Below are 19028 nucleotides of genomic sequence, written 5' to 3'. Positions count from 1 at the left end.
GGACACATGATGAATAAAGAAACAGCTGTTTGTTCCTCTGGACTCCCACACACAGACACATGGAAACTGTGAGCACACCACCGCCTTCGCCACAACAACAGGGACCAAAGAGGCCGAGGCACTTGAGCAGTAACATGGTAGTATTCACATGCTTTCAACATTGCTATTCAGACAAGGGTCAAATCTTTCCCAGTGGAGTAATCTCAAGAAGTCAATGTTCTGGAGAGTGGAAGGGAACAGTGAATCATTGAACTTGATGCATTGAGTGTCATCAACTTGAGCTGAATTACAACACCCCCTTTAGTTACCCCTCGACAAATGAGTGGATAATAACAGACCTTGTAACAGAGGAAAATGCATTATGGAGAAGATTAAGGTGGCGACTGGTGTCTTTACTTCCACCCTCCTTCGGAATTGTTCAGATTTGCTCTGAAGCATTTTCATGATCACAAATAATCAAACCTGATCCAATTAGGTCATTTTTACATAACAAAGAAAAGAGAATTTTAAAAAAAGAAAGAAATTCCCCAATGAAATTGCAATCGACTTAAGATTGTGCAATAATCTATCACAAGTTTTCAAGATAGCTAAAGAGTCACCAGCCAACAACACAACAATATGTGTTTCACAACTTAATCACAGGTCAATACACATTTCCTCCACAGGACAACAGTAACACCATCAAATTTATATCCTAAGAAAGGACAACAACAAAAAAACTAGTGACAATTACAGACTCATCAGAAGTGGTAATGTCAGAGTGTAACTGTTTTAATAAGCTCACATCAGTCTGATATCTTTCCAGACACATTTGCAAATAGTGATTCACCAGTCCAGTCCACTGTATTAGCACTGGGGTGCATATCCAATCTACTTTATGTTCCCTGAGAGAGCACATGAAATACAATTTCTTGTTTCATTATGCTGTACAATTTTCTGTTCATGCTCCAAGTTGTATCCATTAAGTTAAGTTGGTTGTAGACTTAGTTTTTAAAGCAGCTTGACGATCCCTGGCTTCATGTTAGCCTGAATAATAAATTTAAGCCTGATCGATATGGATTTTTGGGGATGATGCCGATGCTAATATCAGGGAGAAAAACTTCTGATACTGATATTATTGGCCGATTTACTTGACAATAGTTCCTAAGATGTCGTTATCAATTCATAAACTTAGAAATGACTACAAATAAAAATAAAATACAAATAAAACCAAATATAAAACTTTAAACATTAAAACATTTCAAGCCAGCTACTTTGTAATTGTTTCAAGTCAAGTTGTGAAACTGCTTTATTCAGTGTTTTTACCAGTTTTAATCACCTGGTCAGTTTATTTTGGAGTAGAAGACCTCTCCAGATAATTTGGCTCTTTGGGTAAAACAACCGTTACAATGAACACTGAAGGACCCCTCACCTAAAAACACTTGGCGCACCTGAAAACAAACTGAGCTATCGTAGCAGAAGCTCGGCTAACACCGGACTGATGCCCATGCAGTGTCCACCACTGTCCGCCAGAGAAACTCAAGATTTTTTTTTACGTGAAACCGTTTCATTCTGTGTTTTGCCCCTATTCAATCCCCAGGTCCATTTGTTTTAGAGAGGAGACGAACTCTGTGGCTAATTTGGATAATAAAAAATTTGGGAGAAACCTTCTTCCCACACAGTCACACAACACACACACATACAGCTGGCTACTATTTTCGTCCAGCTGAATATTTTTATGCACTTGGGGGAAAACCCTGACACAGACTGATGCACTGACCCTCAGCTGACCCAGCATTCAAATGTTTGGAGTGACTGTATCATGCTCTTAACGCTGCAGCACGGTGCGGCTCTGAGATGTAAAGGTAAGCAGCAATAACTCCGTGCTGGCTACACTGTGTTCCAGCCTGCAGGCGGTTTATAGCTCAGGTAGAAGTATGGAAACAGGCAGATCAATGAAAACACATTACATCATTACATACTCTCAAAAAATTTCAAAGAGATTACAAAGAAGAAAGCCCCGACACATCTCACTCGTGGAAACAAAAGCAATACCTGATAATCTGGGCAATAAAAGTGCATTCAGGGGGAAAGTGATCCCCTGACAGCCAGATTACACAATGAGGCAGATTTTTTCCCTTCTTTCTCCAGGATACACCTTCACCCTCAGGTGTGTTATCCTCGCTAACAGAAGTGAGCAGAAGTGGCTGGCAGTATTTCAGCGAGGGAGTGACATGTTTTTTTAGCAACTTGTAGATACATGAAAAAATTTGAGCTGTTGCTCGGACATGATAACACCATAAATCACTACACTGCCACCCCAAAAGATTTTTGTGTAGCTGTACCCTTGGCGAATATGAGAAAGTCACATTTTTACATTGCATTAAACTGTTGTGGCCGTAAATCAGTTTTGATTGCCTTGTTATATTGATCATTTCCGACCAGAGTGATTTAATCTCTTCCACAAACACTCACACTCTCAGCGACTTACCGGAGGACCTGGCTCTCCTTTGGGGCCGCTGAAACCTTCCTCATAGTCGTAGAAGAATTCTGGTCCCTCATATCCATAATCATATCCTCCCATGTCTACGTCATCGTAGCTGCCGTCCAGATCGAGCTGCTCTGAGGTGTCCACTTGATTATCCCGGTACAAAGTGGTACCGTTGACTCTCACATGAGTCTGGTGGAGCTGATGAGTCTGTTGGGACCCAAAGCCAGAGTCCCTGGAGCTGCTGATGGAGTTGTTCCTGAGTCCTTCCTTCACTCGACTTTGCCTGACGGGAGAAATCAGGCCCGGGGTGGCATCTGGAGTCTGTAGGCTCCTGGAGCTGCTCCCTTCCTCTGTGCTGTTTTCAGAGTAATCAGTATCCCCCTGCGGCCTCGTCCCTTTTACCAAAACCTCTTTGGTGCTGGTGATAGTTGTGCTATAGGCAAGATCCAGAGCTGCTCGAGCACTCAGGGTAGATGAGGTGGGAGTCTCAGGCCGAAGCGAGGAGTGAGCAAGGGAATCCAACGCAGAGACATGGCTCTGGTCCCCTGGATGAGGTTGCACTGTTTGGCTCAGAGCCAATTTCTGTGTGACCAAACTATCGGGGGACAGTTTGACAGCTGCTGTGATTTCTGTGTGGGTATGACGAGTAGCTGCTACTCCAACAAGGGAGTTTGTGAAGGGATCAGACGGGGGGTCATTTGCCTCGATAGCCAAACCAGGATGTGGCAGAGGCAATCGGTAAGTGTCGGCCAGTCGGCACTGTTTTTTCAGGTAGCTGCAGTAGTGCGCGGCAGCCTGCGCTGAGGGATAGATATCTAGTTGGCAGACTCGACCATGGAACGTTGCCGCTTTGGAGTTCATCCTCCCCAGGGTGAAGAGACCCCCAGAATCCCACAGCGTCTGAGATCTCCCAAGGGTTTGCTCCTGCTGCTGCACCGCCCCACAGTCCGCATAGAAGGACACCGAGTGTGCACGAACTCCGACAGCAAAAGGATGCTGGCGCCCATCCTGCCAGTTGTAGGTGAAGTAGATGGAGGCTTTCTCTGCGGTGTAAACCACCACTCTGCGCGGCAGCAGCTGAATGCCAAAACGCAGCCTGTCCCTGCCATCTTTAACACTAAAAAGAAAAGCATTGTTTGCTCGCCAGGAGCTTACGCTAACCACGACAGAAAACTCCTCGCCAATCTCCGGCGGGAACAAACTTTCCGCTGGAGCCTCATAGAGGGAGTTTGAGTCGAGTAATACCCCATATCCAGAACCAGGAAGATTTAAATGTGAGGGAACAGTGGTTTGAGTAGTCGAAGGTGAACTTGTCCTCTCGTAGGGATCGTCTATGCTTTGAGCAGTGAGCCCCAATCGATAGAGGATATCCACTCCTGAAGAACAGAGGAGACACAGGTAAGGTTATTATGCAGAGCCACACAGCAGTCAAGTTCAAGTCCAACACGGCAGGTGTATTGCTGAGGACACAAGGAGTGTAGCGTCGACTTTTAAGTTTTTGGGAGGAGCGATTCTTCAAAAAGCTTAAGACGTTGCTTCTCTACATGTGATGTTATTTAAAAAAGCAGTGCAGCTAGCGGACAGTTCCCAACAAACACATCCCAGACAGACTGGGATTTCTGAATCCAGATGGATTCTGTATGTTTCTGTCAAGGTTGGGGTTTTTTTGCATGCCAAAACATGACCAACGCAGACTGAGAAATCATCCTCTGCCAACAGGCACATTTTGAATAGACATTGCACTAGTTTAACTAAACCTTTAAACAAAAAAGGGGAACTTCCAGAACTGCAATTTTTGAAAAAACTGCATGAAAAATCAGTCGATATTACTGCAGGTCTCACCGTTCATTGAATGGTTTGATAATTGTCCAAAAAAAGTCCTTGTCTAATCATTTTAATTGTATTATAATTTTATTTCTCTTGATGATGCTGGTGACTCCTGCCTGCTTTTCACTAGAAGTGCCAATAGGGCACCTGGGGTCCAGATGGGTAGAGAGGACTAAAGGATGGGGCCCGAACTTGGATACAGGAAACCGGTCCACACAGCCTTTTTGCATCAATCTGCCACCAAAGATTCATGAGAGCAGCTTTCCTGCAAAATGGTCTTGTCATTCTATTCTCATGCGCACCAGTAATTCTTTGAAGAATTTATGCTGTGTGTGTGTTCTCTTTAAAAAATGAAAAATAAATTCTAAAATGAGCACTTGAAGATGTTTTTCCCTATTTGATAAATGTTTATGTATTCTCTTTTTTTTTGCACTTTTTGGTTAATAACTTCAATATCACATATTGTAAGACGCTTTGGACAAAAGCGTCTGCTAAATGAATGTATTGTAATGTAATTCAGCTAAGTGAAATCGAGCCGCAGAAAGAGAAAAGTGTCAGTCACATGTACAGTTTCATCCTGGATGTAGTTTTGCAGAGTTTTTTAGCTGCCGCTCAGTTGAAGTAGGAAGACATATCTAACTGCAGCTGATTTAAGCACGCACCGATATGTGTTTCACATTCTTTGCCCGGGGTAACGTCAGTTCAGATTCCAATTAACCTGTCTCATATGTGAAGAAAAGCTGCTCTCGCACTCCATGGGCATTCCTCCTCCCATCGTTATGACGGATTGATCCTGCTTGGAATGGGCATATTAACTACAGATACATATGGACAGGGACAAGATGGAATAAGGAGAGGGACCCTCGAGGCAGATGTTTTACTTTCTCTGCTCAAGGACCAATAGATGATGCACACACATGTGGAGATGTTAACAGATATGTAATAATTCATCATGTGGTCAATACTAGTGTGCATTACAGTATGGGGTATTTTCTGGCAGTGGCCTATTAATATGCCAATCAAAAAACAATACACCCTCTCAGCAAAGTCACGAGGTGCAAGGCGTTGATTCAAAACGTGATGTAGTTTTCTTTAGATTGTTTTGACAGCATTCTTTCTTCCTGAACGCAGGCAAGTTCTTTCAAGGAAGTCGCACCCGGAGGAATATGTGGGATTATACTTCAAATGGCAGTAAATTAACTAAGTTGTACTGACTTGTGACGCCCTCTGGGGTCCTCTTGGGGTTTGATCTGGTACTAACCTGTGTCTCTGTTTGCTTTGCAGACAGCTGATAGGTGTGATCTGTACCTCACATTTGTGGCACACAATGTGCTCTAGGTTACATCAATCTTGGCAGCGGTCTAGCTTCTCTCCACGGGTACCCCCACATCTGGGTTTGGTTATGTCGCCTTAATTTACTCCTTATGTTTTGACTAGCACCTTAAAACACCTGCACCCACATCCTTTACGAATAGACACCACACACACCACTGATGTTACTGATTACCACATCCCATGTAGAGGGTGGCTGTGATTCCCGAGCTGTAGCTGGAGCTGGTCGTCTATTATCAGAAAAATCTGTGGTTTGATCCCCGGCTCCTCCAGCCCACATGCCGAAATGTATGAGTGATAAAGAAGCGCTGAATTTTTGTGTAAATGGGTGAATGTGACTCGTTCTGTAAGGTGCTCTGAATGGCCCTTAGGCTATAAGTGCTTTATAAATGTAGTACATTTAGTTGCAAATATCTAATTTGACACATAAATTTAATAGAATTTGGCTTAATAAAATATACTCTCTTAGTCATTACCTTTGCTGTGGCTCCTTTTTGTTGTGTGCAACTGAGCCAGGTGATAAAAAGATGTTTTGTTAGTAGGTTTGTGCCTCAGGTAGCAGCAGGTACGTGGTGTTGATTGCGGATGCTGATTTGGTGCTGCAGCATGCTGATCTTGGCTGCAAACTTTGATCGCCAGAGCACCTCAGGTTATGTTCTGGTTTCTGGTTTTTGGAGATACACCACCTCTGAAAGAATTGGTTTGTGAACCAATGTCAGACTGTTGAGCGCCATGTCAGTGTCTGTATCAGTATCCAAAGCTTGCTTGTTTTTTTTTTGGAGTGCAACATACCCACATCCTTCAATCACATCGGGTGAAGGATGGCATATTTAAAGCCATCTCTGATAAACAAGAGACGAGAGCACCGATAGGAAACAAGGAAGGTAAAAAGTGAGGTGGCAATAGTTGAGAGGCTATTTTGGCAGTTTCTACATGCAGGCTGAGGCCCGACGAGCAAGAGCAGACATGTTGAGAAAGAAGGTTAAAAATGAGAACAAGAGCAAAACGAAATGAGCTCCTGTTTGCACCTTACTGACCCTATATCTACTTGCTCCCATATGAAAGATAAAGCAATAAAAACTTACCTTTGAGTTGCTGTGTACATGTTTTATATAAATCTGAAACCAGTGCTCTCTTTTTCCAAAATGTACACTCTGTATACCTCATTACCTGAAACTCTTTCATATAAGGAAACATAGTGCTGGAGATGATGACGTGCTAAAAATGAGATGTGACTTACAATCTCAATGCTAATGTTAACTTATGTCTTAGGGTTCTGCCATTTACCTTGAGCTAGGTAGTCTTCGTCTCCAGAGAGCACTGCTGAGCATACTGACAGGAGCAGGAGAAAGTTCCACCTATAAGGACAAAGATAAACAAATTAATAATAGATTACTTCATCTTAAAAGCAACCTAGAGAAAACAAAAAATGCCATGTAGACAGAATTGTGATCAATTCTGAATCAAATTCTGCTACGTAGATACTGTTTTTCCCCCCACATGTATGCATATGTGTACTTATTTTCTTTTGACGCACAGGTTCTCAGTCCATCAGAGGGAAAATACAGATATAAACATAAGTATTATTGACACATATGACTTAGCAGGTCACCCTATGCGTTGCAGCCAGAGATGAAAACTCCCAAAATGAAACACAAGCGAGACATGACAACTGTACATGAGGGCCTGATCTGGAAATTCATACATGCTCCTTCATGCTGTGAGTGAGGCAACACAAGGAATTACTGTTCATAATAAAAGATGCATTCCATGTGGATTTTTCACCCTTAAAAGAAAGAGTCTGCACACTGATTAACCTGACCCCACTGAGATTAATGAGTGTGGCCACAGCAAACAGGTGAGCCAACTAACGTTCAATTCAACTGCTAAAACAGCTCAACAGAAAAACACTGGTGTCCTGTTGAGGTTTGGTCTCAGTCACAGTTGAAATATGGTGGACAGAGAAACACACCAAAGACTACAACTTGTCTCTTTTCCCAGTGTGAAGTCTGACTGACCCACCAGTGCATCCATGGCAATGCTCCACTCTACCTCAATGAACTCCTCACCCAGCAAACATCAACCCGAAACCTCCGTTCACAAAATGGCAACCGCCTTCATCCCCCCCTCCCAGAACCAAACTCCGGACCATGGGAGACGGCGCCTTCTGTTCTGCCGCCCTTCATCTGTGGAACTCACTCCCGGACCACCTGAGGGCTCAACAGACAGTCGAGGCCTTCAAACAAGGCCTAAAAACTTTTCTTTAAAAAAAAACAAAAAAACTTTTAACTAACTGAATTTTTAAGCAACTGTTCTTATGCTTGTTATATCTTATGATCCTGCTTTTACTCTGTAGCACTTTGCGATTTGTACAAAATTAAACCTGCGTTATAGATAAAATGTATTATTATCATTATTATTGACCATTCCCTGAAATCAGCAGCTTAGAGGCGATGATACATAGATCAATTATTTGACACAGAAGATATTTAAAATATTTCCTGTAACTCAACAGTAGTTGAGTTACAGGAATTGGCTTGGAGAATATAGGAAATGGCCACTTACAACAACAATCTTTTCTGGTAGTGTCAATTTGACAGTGAATGGCAGGGAAAACACAGGTGTGATCAATGACATTATTGATTAATCAATGACATTATTGATTAACGTGTCCAATTTAGGTACGTGTGCAAACCGTGCAATTGAGCAGCGCCGACACACCTGCAGCCAATCAAAACCATTGTTTACATTATTAGCGTCACCTGTGCAGGAATGTCCACCACGCCAACGGTCAGTGGTGTAATGAAACACCACGGCTGTTAAATGTCCTCGACTCTTATGTTGGTATAAAAGAGTTTAACAATAAGTAAAGACTCGGTCGCCAACGTTCATTCAAACGTCAACGGTGGTTCAACGCGACAGACAACTAGACAACTTCACTTAACGTTACCAAGCTAACATCGCTCGTAGAAACGCTAAACCTCAGACACGCAGTCGGAGCCAAGTTGTTCACATGTTAATTGTGCAGCACAACAATTCATTTTTTTTTACCACCGACAAGTTTGAGAAGAGATTAGAAACGTCTTACAAACACGGACGGTGAACGTGTACCGCAAAACCTCACCCTCCTCTGGAGACTTTCACACGTCCATGTGTTAACACACTATGTCGGACCACATTTTCATAAATACCCTAAACACATAAAACACAGAAACACCATAGGTGTCGCCCTAGGCACTAATTTATGCTAAACATTTTTGCTGTACGCTGTTTTAGTTCAATTCTCTGTAATATATAGCTCCGCTATGGATAAGTTAGACGCTTTTATTTTGAAAGGACAACACGGAAACGTGTACGTGCTTGGTATTTTAGGCAATAATCTTACTCGATATCTTTTCATGAGCATCATTTTGTTATAACACTAATAATAATAATCATACCAACAATAATAACACGGAGACACGATAAACTTGTTTGTCCTCGACGCACATATACGTTTCCTTTTTATCCCTTTCAAAATAAAATAATTTGAGCAACGTTGTCTAAAAGCCACAGAGGCAACGATTCAGCAAGCTAGTAGGCATGTACCGTGATGCTTTTATTAGTAAATTTATGACCGTGATAAAGGCATAACGTATAGTGGCAGAGAAGGATAGAAGGATCAACACGAATGCAAATGCCACAACGGAAATTTAAAAAGAAAAAGAAAAGAAAAAAGGCACAAAGTGAGCAACGGTCCGACTATATTATTGGTCCGGGTTGCTGGGGGACTCTTATTGCCGACGGACGCCGGGAAGTTTGAAGAAGATAGAAGATTGAGGACTTTGAGAAGTTGATGTAAGTGAAACGTTGTTGCTGGATAACTGTGATTAATCTCGCTGTGTGACTGTCACAATTGATCAATGTTGTTTTTAAAGTCCAGTTAACAACTTCTCCAAAAAGACTTTGACAGTAAATGAACTGCTCTGTGCAACTCTTTACATCTGGGCCTTTTCCCTTTTTGTGGGGCACAACTTTGAACAGTTTGTTGAGTTGTTACTAACCGACTGTGACTCACAGACAAAATCCATCATTGTCTGGAAACATGACACAAGTAGTCTCTGCAACCTCCCAAGAAAATTTAGAAATGAGGGTAAACTGTTCAGTTTTGGTTTCATCGGACCAAGGAAATTGCGTTTCCCACAGTCTGGGAGTCCTCTGGGTGCTTTTTGCAAATGTTCACCGAGGAGAGGCCTGAGCCTGGACACTCACTCTGCCATAAAACCCAAGATCGGGAGGAGAGCTGCAGTCATGGTTGTCCTTCTAGAAGTTTCTCCCACTTCCTCTGTTACCAAGGCCTTTCTCCCCTGACTGCTCAGTTTGGCCAGAAGGCCAGCTCCACGAATTGTCCCGTTCCACACATCTTTCATTTAAGAATTAGGAAGGCTGCTGTGCTCTTTTGAAGCTTTAATACAGAAGATGGTTCTTTTATTCCCTTCCCCAGATCTGTCTCTGAGCTCTGCAGGCGGGACTTATGACCTCATGGCTTGGTTTTTGCCCTGGTTTTGGGCTCTGAGACCTTATTAACAGGTGCGTGCCTTTCAAAACATATCTAATCAATCAACTCTACAGGTAGATGCAAATGCAGAAGGATCTGGAAGATGATGAAGAGAAATGGGAGGCACCTGAGCTCATTTTTGAGTGTCATTGCAAACGGTCAGAATACTCCTTTATCAATGTAATAATTCAGTTTTTTCCTTTTTAAGTAAATTTGGAATAATATCTTAACTTCTATTTTTAGTTTAGTGTAGATTGATGAGGGGAAAACCTGTTTGAAAAGAGTCTGCATACTTCCTGAATGCACTGTAACTGATAACTCACTCATTGAAAATGAAAAATAATTATTACTTGCAGCCCCTGTCCATGGTGACCTGACATCAATGGGCAGAAACACATGAAAAAAAAAAGAAGCCTTGGAGCCCCTTAAAAGACGACCTAATTCCTGTATTTACGGAGACCTTCAACTTTGACATTTTTATATCTGAAAATGCCATGAAAAGTCATGCAGAGCGCATTTTTGTGTCAAGTTTTATTGTTTCCAGATGATGGATTTTGTCTCACAGGCATAGTTTAGTTAATAACAATTTAATGTTGTTCAGAAGGGCTATGACCACAAAGAGGGAAATTAAGCCCCAGCTAAGATTTAGAGTGAAAGAAGTGTCACGCACGCCTGTTATGATTAATTATTTCTAGTTGTAAAGAGTGATTTGTTAACAGTGGGCTTATTTAACAAACAGTAGACAATGATCTGCCTACATGCTCTGAAAAACCTCAGATACTTTGTACTGTAGATGAAAACAGTGAAATATCATATCAGTCATCTAGTAATGCTCATGCTCCTGAAAATGTCATCATGATAAAAATAGATGAAGCAAAAGCAAAAATCTTGTGGAACTAGAAAAGAAAAGAAACAAATTATTTTATTTACATTCCACAAAGTTACGAAGATTTCTTTTCCATTTCCAACAGTATGACTCTGGTGAACTTTGACCCTATCTGACCCCACCTCTAGGTGGCACTGCCCACCATGTGGCTGCAGCAGAATCTATTCAATCAGTAAATGGCCACAGAAATTTAAAAGGAACCCATGAGAATGTAAACAATTTTCAGGTAAGATTTCCATATGCAAATCATATGTTTAAACCTGTTTTAAATGGGGTACATATGCATTAACACTAAGAGTAAAAAATATTATTTTTTTCATATTTTGTATTCTGTGTCCATCCGCTCCTCTTTTTTTATCCACAGTGTGACAGTCAAGAACGCCACTACTTTTTCTTTTTTTTTACATGGATCTTATGGATATTTAGCATTGTCACTCAGTTTGGCCACAAATAAACAAAGAGATATATTTGAGATTTATTCAGCTCTGCTAAAATACCTGTAGCCTGTTTTCAACTAAAGAGGCACAGAGTTACATAAACTACATGTAAAACACATGCCACATGTTTTAAGCCTTTATTCCTATCATCAATCAGTGTTCATTAAAGGGCACACATGGCAGAATATGTTGTCATCCGTGTTACTTTACCCAACATGAGGGGATGCATTGTTGTTGGTAGCCAATGTATATAATGTCAATAACTGACATTTTTAACTGAACGTGATTTGGATATATTAACAGCGAGTAGTGTCTGTAACTTTAGAACATGTGTTACACTGTTTAAGTGCTGAATATACTCGTCAACAAAAATTATGAAGTATGACTGGTATGTTTTTCTTCTGATTTAATGAAATAGATAGATTGATGGATAGATTTTGTGTATTTCAGCAATCCAAGTCAGTGATACATTGAGCACATATATAATTCATTGCTTCTCTATGACGTTCCAACAAGCGACACACACAACCTCAAGTGGCTTCTGGCAACTGCTGTGATGATTTGCAATTCTCCCACTGTACAGTGAAAGTACAGAGGACACATGGAGACACAGTAGTAATCGTGCTGCACAGTTACATAAGATTACCTAAAGGGGTGCCATCAATCACAAGATGCGATGTGAGTTTGATGTATAGCTACAAACCGCATTATATATGTCTTCCAAATAATCTGTCCTGTGAATTAACCCAGCAAAGAAGCTACCAGTGTTTGTGTGGCCCTGTTTGAGGGAAATCCAAAGACAGGCCTCCATGTTTGTTTTACCAGAAGAAAGGGGGGGAAAGTGGCCTTGCAGACTTGAGCAAAAGGAAGAGAGCAACAAAGAGAAAAGACAGAGAGAAAAAAGTAAGAGGACGAGAAAAAGGATGTGGGGGGGAGAAGCAAAAAGGAAAGAAAAAAACCCCAAAACAAGTTAAAGCCACAAAAAAGAAAGAACAAGAAGTAAGTAGAGAGTGTAAGTAGGAACATCATGAGCTGTCTCTGTCACCTGTTCCCCATCGAGAAAGTAGTGCGACATTCCACAGCCGGGAAACACAGACATATCCCCACAGCAGGAAAAGGCAATAGAGGAAAAAACGAGGGAGGGGTATATGAATACAATCATTCATCTTATATGAGAGAGTATTAAAAAAAATGACATTTATAAAGCCAGTGAGTAGCTGGTTATGCTTAGGAGTTGGCAGGGTTTAAAAGTAAGAAAAGAAAAAACTAAATATAACACTTAACATTCCCTTTAGGAGAGTCGAGTGGGGCCATCTGATGCTGATTCAGACAGATTTTTTTTTTTTTTTGCCTGTCTGTCACGCATTTTCCCCATTCAGGGCTATTTAAGGCGTCCCCGAGGCTCTGCCTCTAAACAGACTCATCGCTCCAGCAGATCGACAGTGATGAAAGTAAGCACAAGTGGTCGGCTATTCAAACCCTTTGCCAAGGTTCTGTCTCGGTGTAAAGATGATGGTCTTTGAATACGTCATTACCTTTGACAAGCTTTTTATTTTTTATTGTTTAAGCGAACCGGAAGGAAGTGAGGAAGACTCATATCCACAATACAGGCCGCGCAGTGTCCGTCACGAGCTGCAGATCTTAATCGTTCTTTATCAAAGATCCCTGTCGAAGTGACAGCACAGTACGACATGCTTCCCCAGTCCGAGCAGTTAATGGAAAAGGCTGCTGAACGCAAGACAAAGCTCCCCAAACACTGCTGTGTTGACTGAGGGAAATACCACTATGTGGGGAGGGGGAGTCATGTCAGGACTATAAATAATCACAAATTAAAAACTCCCCCCTCTGCAATGAATCATTCCAGCAGCACTAACAGATATTGCGTTTCTCCCCTCAAAAAGTGAGCTTGGATCCCCAACAATGGCTCATTCAAGGGAGGACAAGGCCGCGAGGCAAAGTGCTCAATTTGGTTTGGCAAATAGGAGCAAACTCACTTAAGTTCTGTTTACACTCCTCATAAGGGAAAGGGAAACAATTTCCCTAACGCTCATCGCCGACGTCTGCCAGCGGCTTCCTTTGTACATTTCTCGTGTCTAATTTGACCAGACCACTTACCAAAATCCGTTGGTAGCAGGGAAACATGCACAACTGTTAATCTGCCCACACGACTCTGAAATGTTTAACTTATTCAAGAAAATAAAAAAGTGAGAATGAAATCCCAGCAGCTTTTCTTTACTTTGCTGAAAAGGTTCGCGGACGTGTTGGACCATCTTGATGGAAGTTGACTCAACCTGCCTCATTTCCACCCCTTCTGTTGACCTCAGAGCACCGCCACAGTAAGTAGTAGTCTCCACATAGAGTTATTGTTCAGAAAAATTAGGTTTATAGAGCTTGACCTTGGAGCATGCGCCTAACATCTGCAGTTATATACCCCTTTGGCAAAAATGTAGCTCCGCTGAGCCCAAATTTTAAATGGGGTGGAATTCAAAACAGAAAGGTGGCAAAGACTCCAACGCATGCGCTCGAAAGGAGCTGTAACAGAATCACTTTGTAGCAGACAGTTAGAGATAAAATTGGAAAAAATTTGATCCATTTTATATACAGTAGCCCTTTCATCCACACACAAACACACACACACACACACTGTTCATATGTTATGAACGAGCGCATATTTCTCTCAATGAAAACATCCCGAGTTTCTGGCTAATCAGGTGTTCTCCTCCCGCATGCTTCGCTTCTCCATCTCAACCACAACATTCCTGGACACGAACAAGTAACTGATCCACTGCCAATATCTGCTCCCGCCTGCTGCGTTTCAGCTTCAGCACCTGTATCCTGATTGTAATTCCCTAAAATTATGGAAGCGCTTAAGTGGGCTTGCGTTCTTCCCCATGTCCAAATGGCCATCGGCAAAATAATTAGCAAGTTCGTCAACGATTTCCAAGTTTCGATTGGTTTCTTGCAGTTCCTCATTAGCCAGGATTTGAAATATGTTTCATATGATTTTTCCAAACTGCCACAAGCAACTGATGAATGAACAATATAATTCAACATTTTCTAAGTCTGTATGTCAGACAGTGTGTCAGTGTGTCATGTCCGGATGCCTCTTCTCTGACAAAGAGCCCAGCGTGGCTCTCGTTTGTCAACTCTCACAGATTAACCAATCTGGAGTCAAGAGGTCACTACAGACCAGAGCAAAGATTGACTCAGTCTGCGGGACAGCGAGCAGACAAAGGGCTGTGAGTAAACCTCCACTGGCCTTTATTAGTTTGCCCTTTTCCTGTTGCGGGTGGACCTGCAGATGTTAAGAGGGGCTAAATACACTCACTCAGACAGACAGGCCCAAAAAAAAGAAAAAAATCCCTTCAGCCACTGACTGCTGTGGAGAAAGTGAGTGTAGTGGAGCAGCAGCATCAACAACAGCATTTTTTTCTAAGTGGTACCCAACCCAACAACAGGCCACACAATGTGTAGAAAATACTTCCAGAGCAAATGTTCACCATGAGGTCTGTGGATTATCATCCTGAGGATCTGGAACTCCTTACTGAAGGTGATTTTGATTCACAACCCTCGTAATAGAGCGATATCAAAAGATCTTAGCAGCAGAGACAAATAAAACCGTAACTGTCTAGACACCATTCGAAGTGGGAGGACATTTAGTATGTTTCTGCTTCTTCTGTTGAACTAAAGTCCTAGAATATTTAAACCAAAAAAGATCATTAATCCCGTCCCATGGTCCAGTGTGACTTTCATGTGAAATGCTTTCAAAATGTGATGTATTGCCAAATGTTTCATTGCAGGATTCTCAACTACAATTGGAAACAAATTAGAAAACAAAAAAGCTGTGGCCCACATTTAAGTGATTAAATATGGTGGTGGTTTCATTGCAAGCCCCAGTATCTGTACTCCCATTTGTCTACAAGAGTTAGAGAGTATTGACATGTTACAGGGAAGAAAGAATACCCAATTGTGTATTTACCGTTTCACAGACTGATTGGTGGTCCAGTCTAGAGGGAAATCTGTTCTTTGTGTATCCTAGTGCTGAAGTCAACCAGTCTCAGTAGTAGCATGTACTGTACTGTATGCATTAAGTGTTCCATCATGACCATTGGTGTACTCAAGGGGATTTTCCCCTCAGTTTCCACTGATGTTAAGCATCAACAGTGAAAACGTCAGCATCATTATTATACCCACAACAACAATCAATAAAGCATCGGCCATGAACTGCACAATTAATCAGGCATGTTAAAAAAAAAAAAAAAAATGCAACACATGCAAGGCAGCTGTAGACCTTCGTTGAACTTCCCTTTGATACCCACTGCTGTTCTGAGGTATGAATCATTTCATTAGCTATTTTATTGGTCATCCACTTTTAATAGACCTGCTGCTCCGGACTGTTTCCCAGATGCACTTCCTGAAAAACTCATCACTTTATTATGGGGAATTGCCAGCCATGAGTCGAGGAGACATCGTACCCCAAGCGTGTGCAAGCATTGTGTGTATAGTTGTGTGTGTCTGTCTCTCTGCGGCTACATGCAGTCCAACCACTGCCAGCAACGGAGCAGCAACAGTGGGTGATTGTGTACGACTCAGGAGCCAGATGCAAACACACTGACTCTCTCTCATTGAATTCAAGGGAGGCCGCACTTGTTCTCTCAGTCAACTCATTTCCACCATAAGGCTCTCGTTTTCACCCTCAAGGACAAAGAAGATAAAAAACCTGGACGTCTCAGGATTTTTCTTCGGTCCGCTTTGTTTTCTGCTGAGCAAACACGATGAGCGGAGAACAACAGGAGGCTTTGTGAGATCAGCTCTTTTTTTTTCTCAGATCGTGTCTGGAAGGGATTCATAACCGAGTACAGACGACTTGAATTCACTCCTCATAGCATAAAATACCCCCCCCCCCCCCCCCCCCCCCCCCCCCCTCCATGGAAGCGTGCACCTATTGGTAGCTCCACAGTCCCAGCTGAATCTAACAGGACAACAAAACCTGCATGCTGGATGTCAACAATACACACTTCCATGAGGAATGTTTAGCTTTTAAGGCACAACATAGATTGGGTTTTTTTTCCCCCATTTAAAGTCCAAACAATGCGACTTGATTGATTATTCTGCCCTAAGTCACGAACTGTATCACCATACAGCACAACAATGATTCATCTCTGACTTATGCTGATTTAGCATTATTGCTCCCAAAGACGAGACAATCCTCATTCATCCCCTCTCTCCGTGCTCCGGTGTTTATTTGCAGGCTTATCACAGCTATGTGAGCGAAAGACAAATGAAAGGGGAAGGTTCATGCAGGAGGCCATATGGTATTCACATCACAATGTGGTAGTGTAGATCCCACAGGCTGCTGCATGTTCACATGGCGTGTTCAAAGCCAAGACTGGCGACATTAATCCCGAGCAACCAAGGAATATACGAGAGAAGTGCAACTGCAAAAGCACAGTTATCAAATGGGAAAGGTAAAGTGGACACTACTCATGAGTATTGTGCATGATTAAAGAGTGAAAAGTCAACAAAAACAAAGGTATCAAAGTGGAAACATCATGAATAGAACAATTATCATAATGACTCCAAATTCCATCAATGTATCATATTGGCAGAATATTAATACTTGTGCAGTGTCAGTGACGTTTAAGTGTAGCTGCAGGGACTATATGTTTAGTGAACTGGCGCCCCTGTCAGGGAGAGACGCCAGAGAAGCAGGACAGAAATAAAAGCCATGTTAAAATAAAAAAATACAAAATCTGTCCTGGGAACAGTTTCAGTGGCGCAGACATTGCGCCACGAGTAGCACGTTGCAACCAAATGGAGCCACTTACGTTGCTGCCGCGGAAACGTGTCCACTCCTTGTCCGTTGAGCTCCTAAATGCATTTGTATGCATTTGTCCAGGCAGCAGAGATCTGGGTGAAAACAGAATCACGCTCGAGAGGATACCTGCTCATGGGCTAACCCTTTCGGTGACAGCCAAACAAACAAAAACGGACGCGTAAAAGTGGACGGACGGACGGAGGAGTAGTGGCTGCCACCTCAGAAGTTCCTCATCGTGAGCCTGTTACAGTCCGGAGGAGAGATCACTCTCTCTCTCTCACACACACACACACATACACACTCTCACACACTCTCACACACTCGTTCCAACCAGAGTCTCTATCAGATCATTTGCGCCCCCGCGACGCGCAGTGCTCAGACTTTGGAGACGCGCAACAGTTGCACAGAAAAAGTTGGCTTTTAAAAATGTGCAGCTCGGGCTGCAGCGGTGTGAACTCGACTTGTCCCTGTGTGTGATCCACAAGAGACCAGAGCTCGGCTGCCTCTCTCCGAGCGCTTCTTCTCCAAGCACACACAACTCTGCACATCCAGCTCCGCGCGCCTCTACCTCCAGGCGCTGGTTCCTGCGATGTGCCTTGACTTGCACTGATGCGAGGGAACCGTGTTCAGCCCCCCCCCGACACACAGGCTCCAGCTGGCGGTGTTGGATTTCAAGCAGTCACTCGTGACATCACGCACGGAGTTCTGGCTCGTGTTCACCGATGCCCCTGTCGTCTGCTGCGACTTCTTCTGTGCGCGCGCGCAGTAAACGCAACGCCCGATGTTTGCGCGCGATCCGAACGCGTTGCACGTCGCCGTCACACGCTACACAGCAAGATTCACATAACACTAGAGGGAAGAACCAAATAGAAGGAGAGGAGATCAGCTGGCTCGGGTTGCTCGCTGCCAAGCAAATCCGTCAGGTGCTGCAGCTGTTGCTCTGGCATCCTGGCAAGGGAATCTGTTATCCATCATTAGGACACTCATTTCGGGACAATTCTATTTTTGGTACTAAAAATATATAGCCGACACTCTGCAGAAGAGTGTTATCCCTAAAAGTGAACCTTTATCTAAGAGCTGCTTTTTCCCAGCAGGGGATGGAGTAAAAGTAAACTTGAATCTAGGGCTGCAACTAACCATTATATTAATTATCGATTCATCTGTTGATTATTTTCTCGATTAATCGATCAGCTGTCGGGTCCAGAAAATGGTGAAAAATGTCGATCGTGTTTCCCAAAACCCCAAGATGATGTTTTGTTTTGTCCACACACCAAAGATATTTAGTTCACTGTCGTAGAGGAGCAAAGCAACCAGAAAATATTCACATTTAAGAAGATGAAATCAGAGAATTTGAACTTTTTTCCCCATAAAAAACAATTAATCGATTATCAAAATAGTTGACGGTTAATTTAGTAGTAGATTATTAATCGATTAATAAATTAAATTTTGCAGCTTTACTTGAATCCCACATGCACCTGTGATCCATTTAATGTTTTCCAAATGATGTGAATCATATAATACTGTCAGGGTTGGTGTGGAAAGTCTGTACCAGTTATATGCACAGTGCAGTCCAGTGGTGGTGTTGTATATAAAGCTCTCGATGCACCCTGCTCTTTATTTTCTCTGTCCAGCATCCAAAATGATTAAGTTTTACACACGGGCCTCTTATTGACTGCATTTGTACTTACATAAAATTTAAAAAAAATACATTTATGATACGA

The 19028-nt window shown here is 42.5% G+C and overlaps 1 protein-coding gene and 1 long non-coding RNA gene across 2 annotated transcripts in view; one reads left to right on the top strand and one right to left on the bottom strand.

The window, feature by feature from the left end:
- LOC118318097 (collagen alpha-1(XXIV) chain) overlaps window positions 1–17919 on the bottom strand; it is a 78925-nt gene extending 61006 nt beyond the window's left edge. The window contains exons 1-3 of the mRNA XM_035647431.2: window positions 17318–17919; window positions 6917–6987; window positions 2471–3846 (exon numbers count right to left, since the gene is read on the bottom strand). Coding sequence (XP_035503324.1) covers window positions 2471–3846; window positions 6917–6987; window positions 17318–17370 — 1500 coding nt within the window. The 5' untranslated portion in view covers window positions 17371–17919. The remainder of the gene's footprint in view (window positions 1–2470; window positions 3847–6916; window positions 6988–17317) is intronic.
- Window positions 9100–19028, top strand: part of LOC118318099 — a 29609-nt gene continuing 19680 nt past the window's right edge. The window contains exons 1-3 of the long non-coding RNA XR_004795625.2: window positions 9100–9466; window positions 10113–10198; window positions 13738–13825. This is a non-coding gene — a long non-coding RNA (uncharacterized LOC118318099). The remainder of the gene's footprint in view (window positions 9467–10112; window positions 10199–13737; window positions 13826–19028) is intronic.

This window comes from Scophthalmus maximus, chromosome 13, assembly GCF_022379125.1.
Source record: "Scophthalmus maximus strain ysfricsl-2021 chromosome 13, ASM2237912v1, whole genome shotgun sequence".
Taxonomy (NCBI): Eukaryota; Metazoa; Chordata; class Actinopteri; order Pleuronectiformes; family Scophthalmidae; genus Scophthalmus; species Scophthalmus maximus.
Note: the sequence above shows the minus strand (reverse complement) of the source record. Positions and strands in the feature narration are given on the sequence as shown.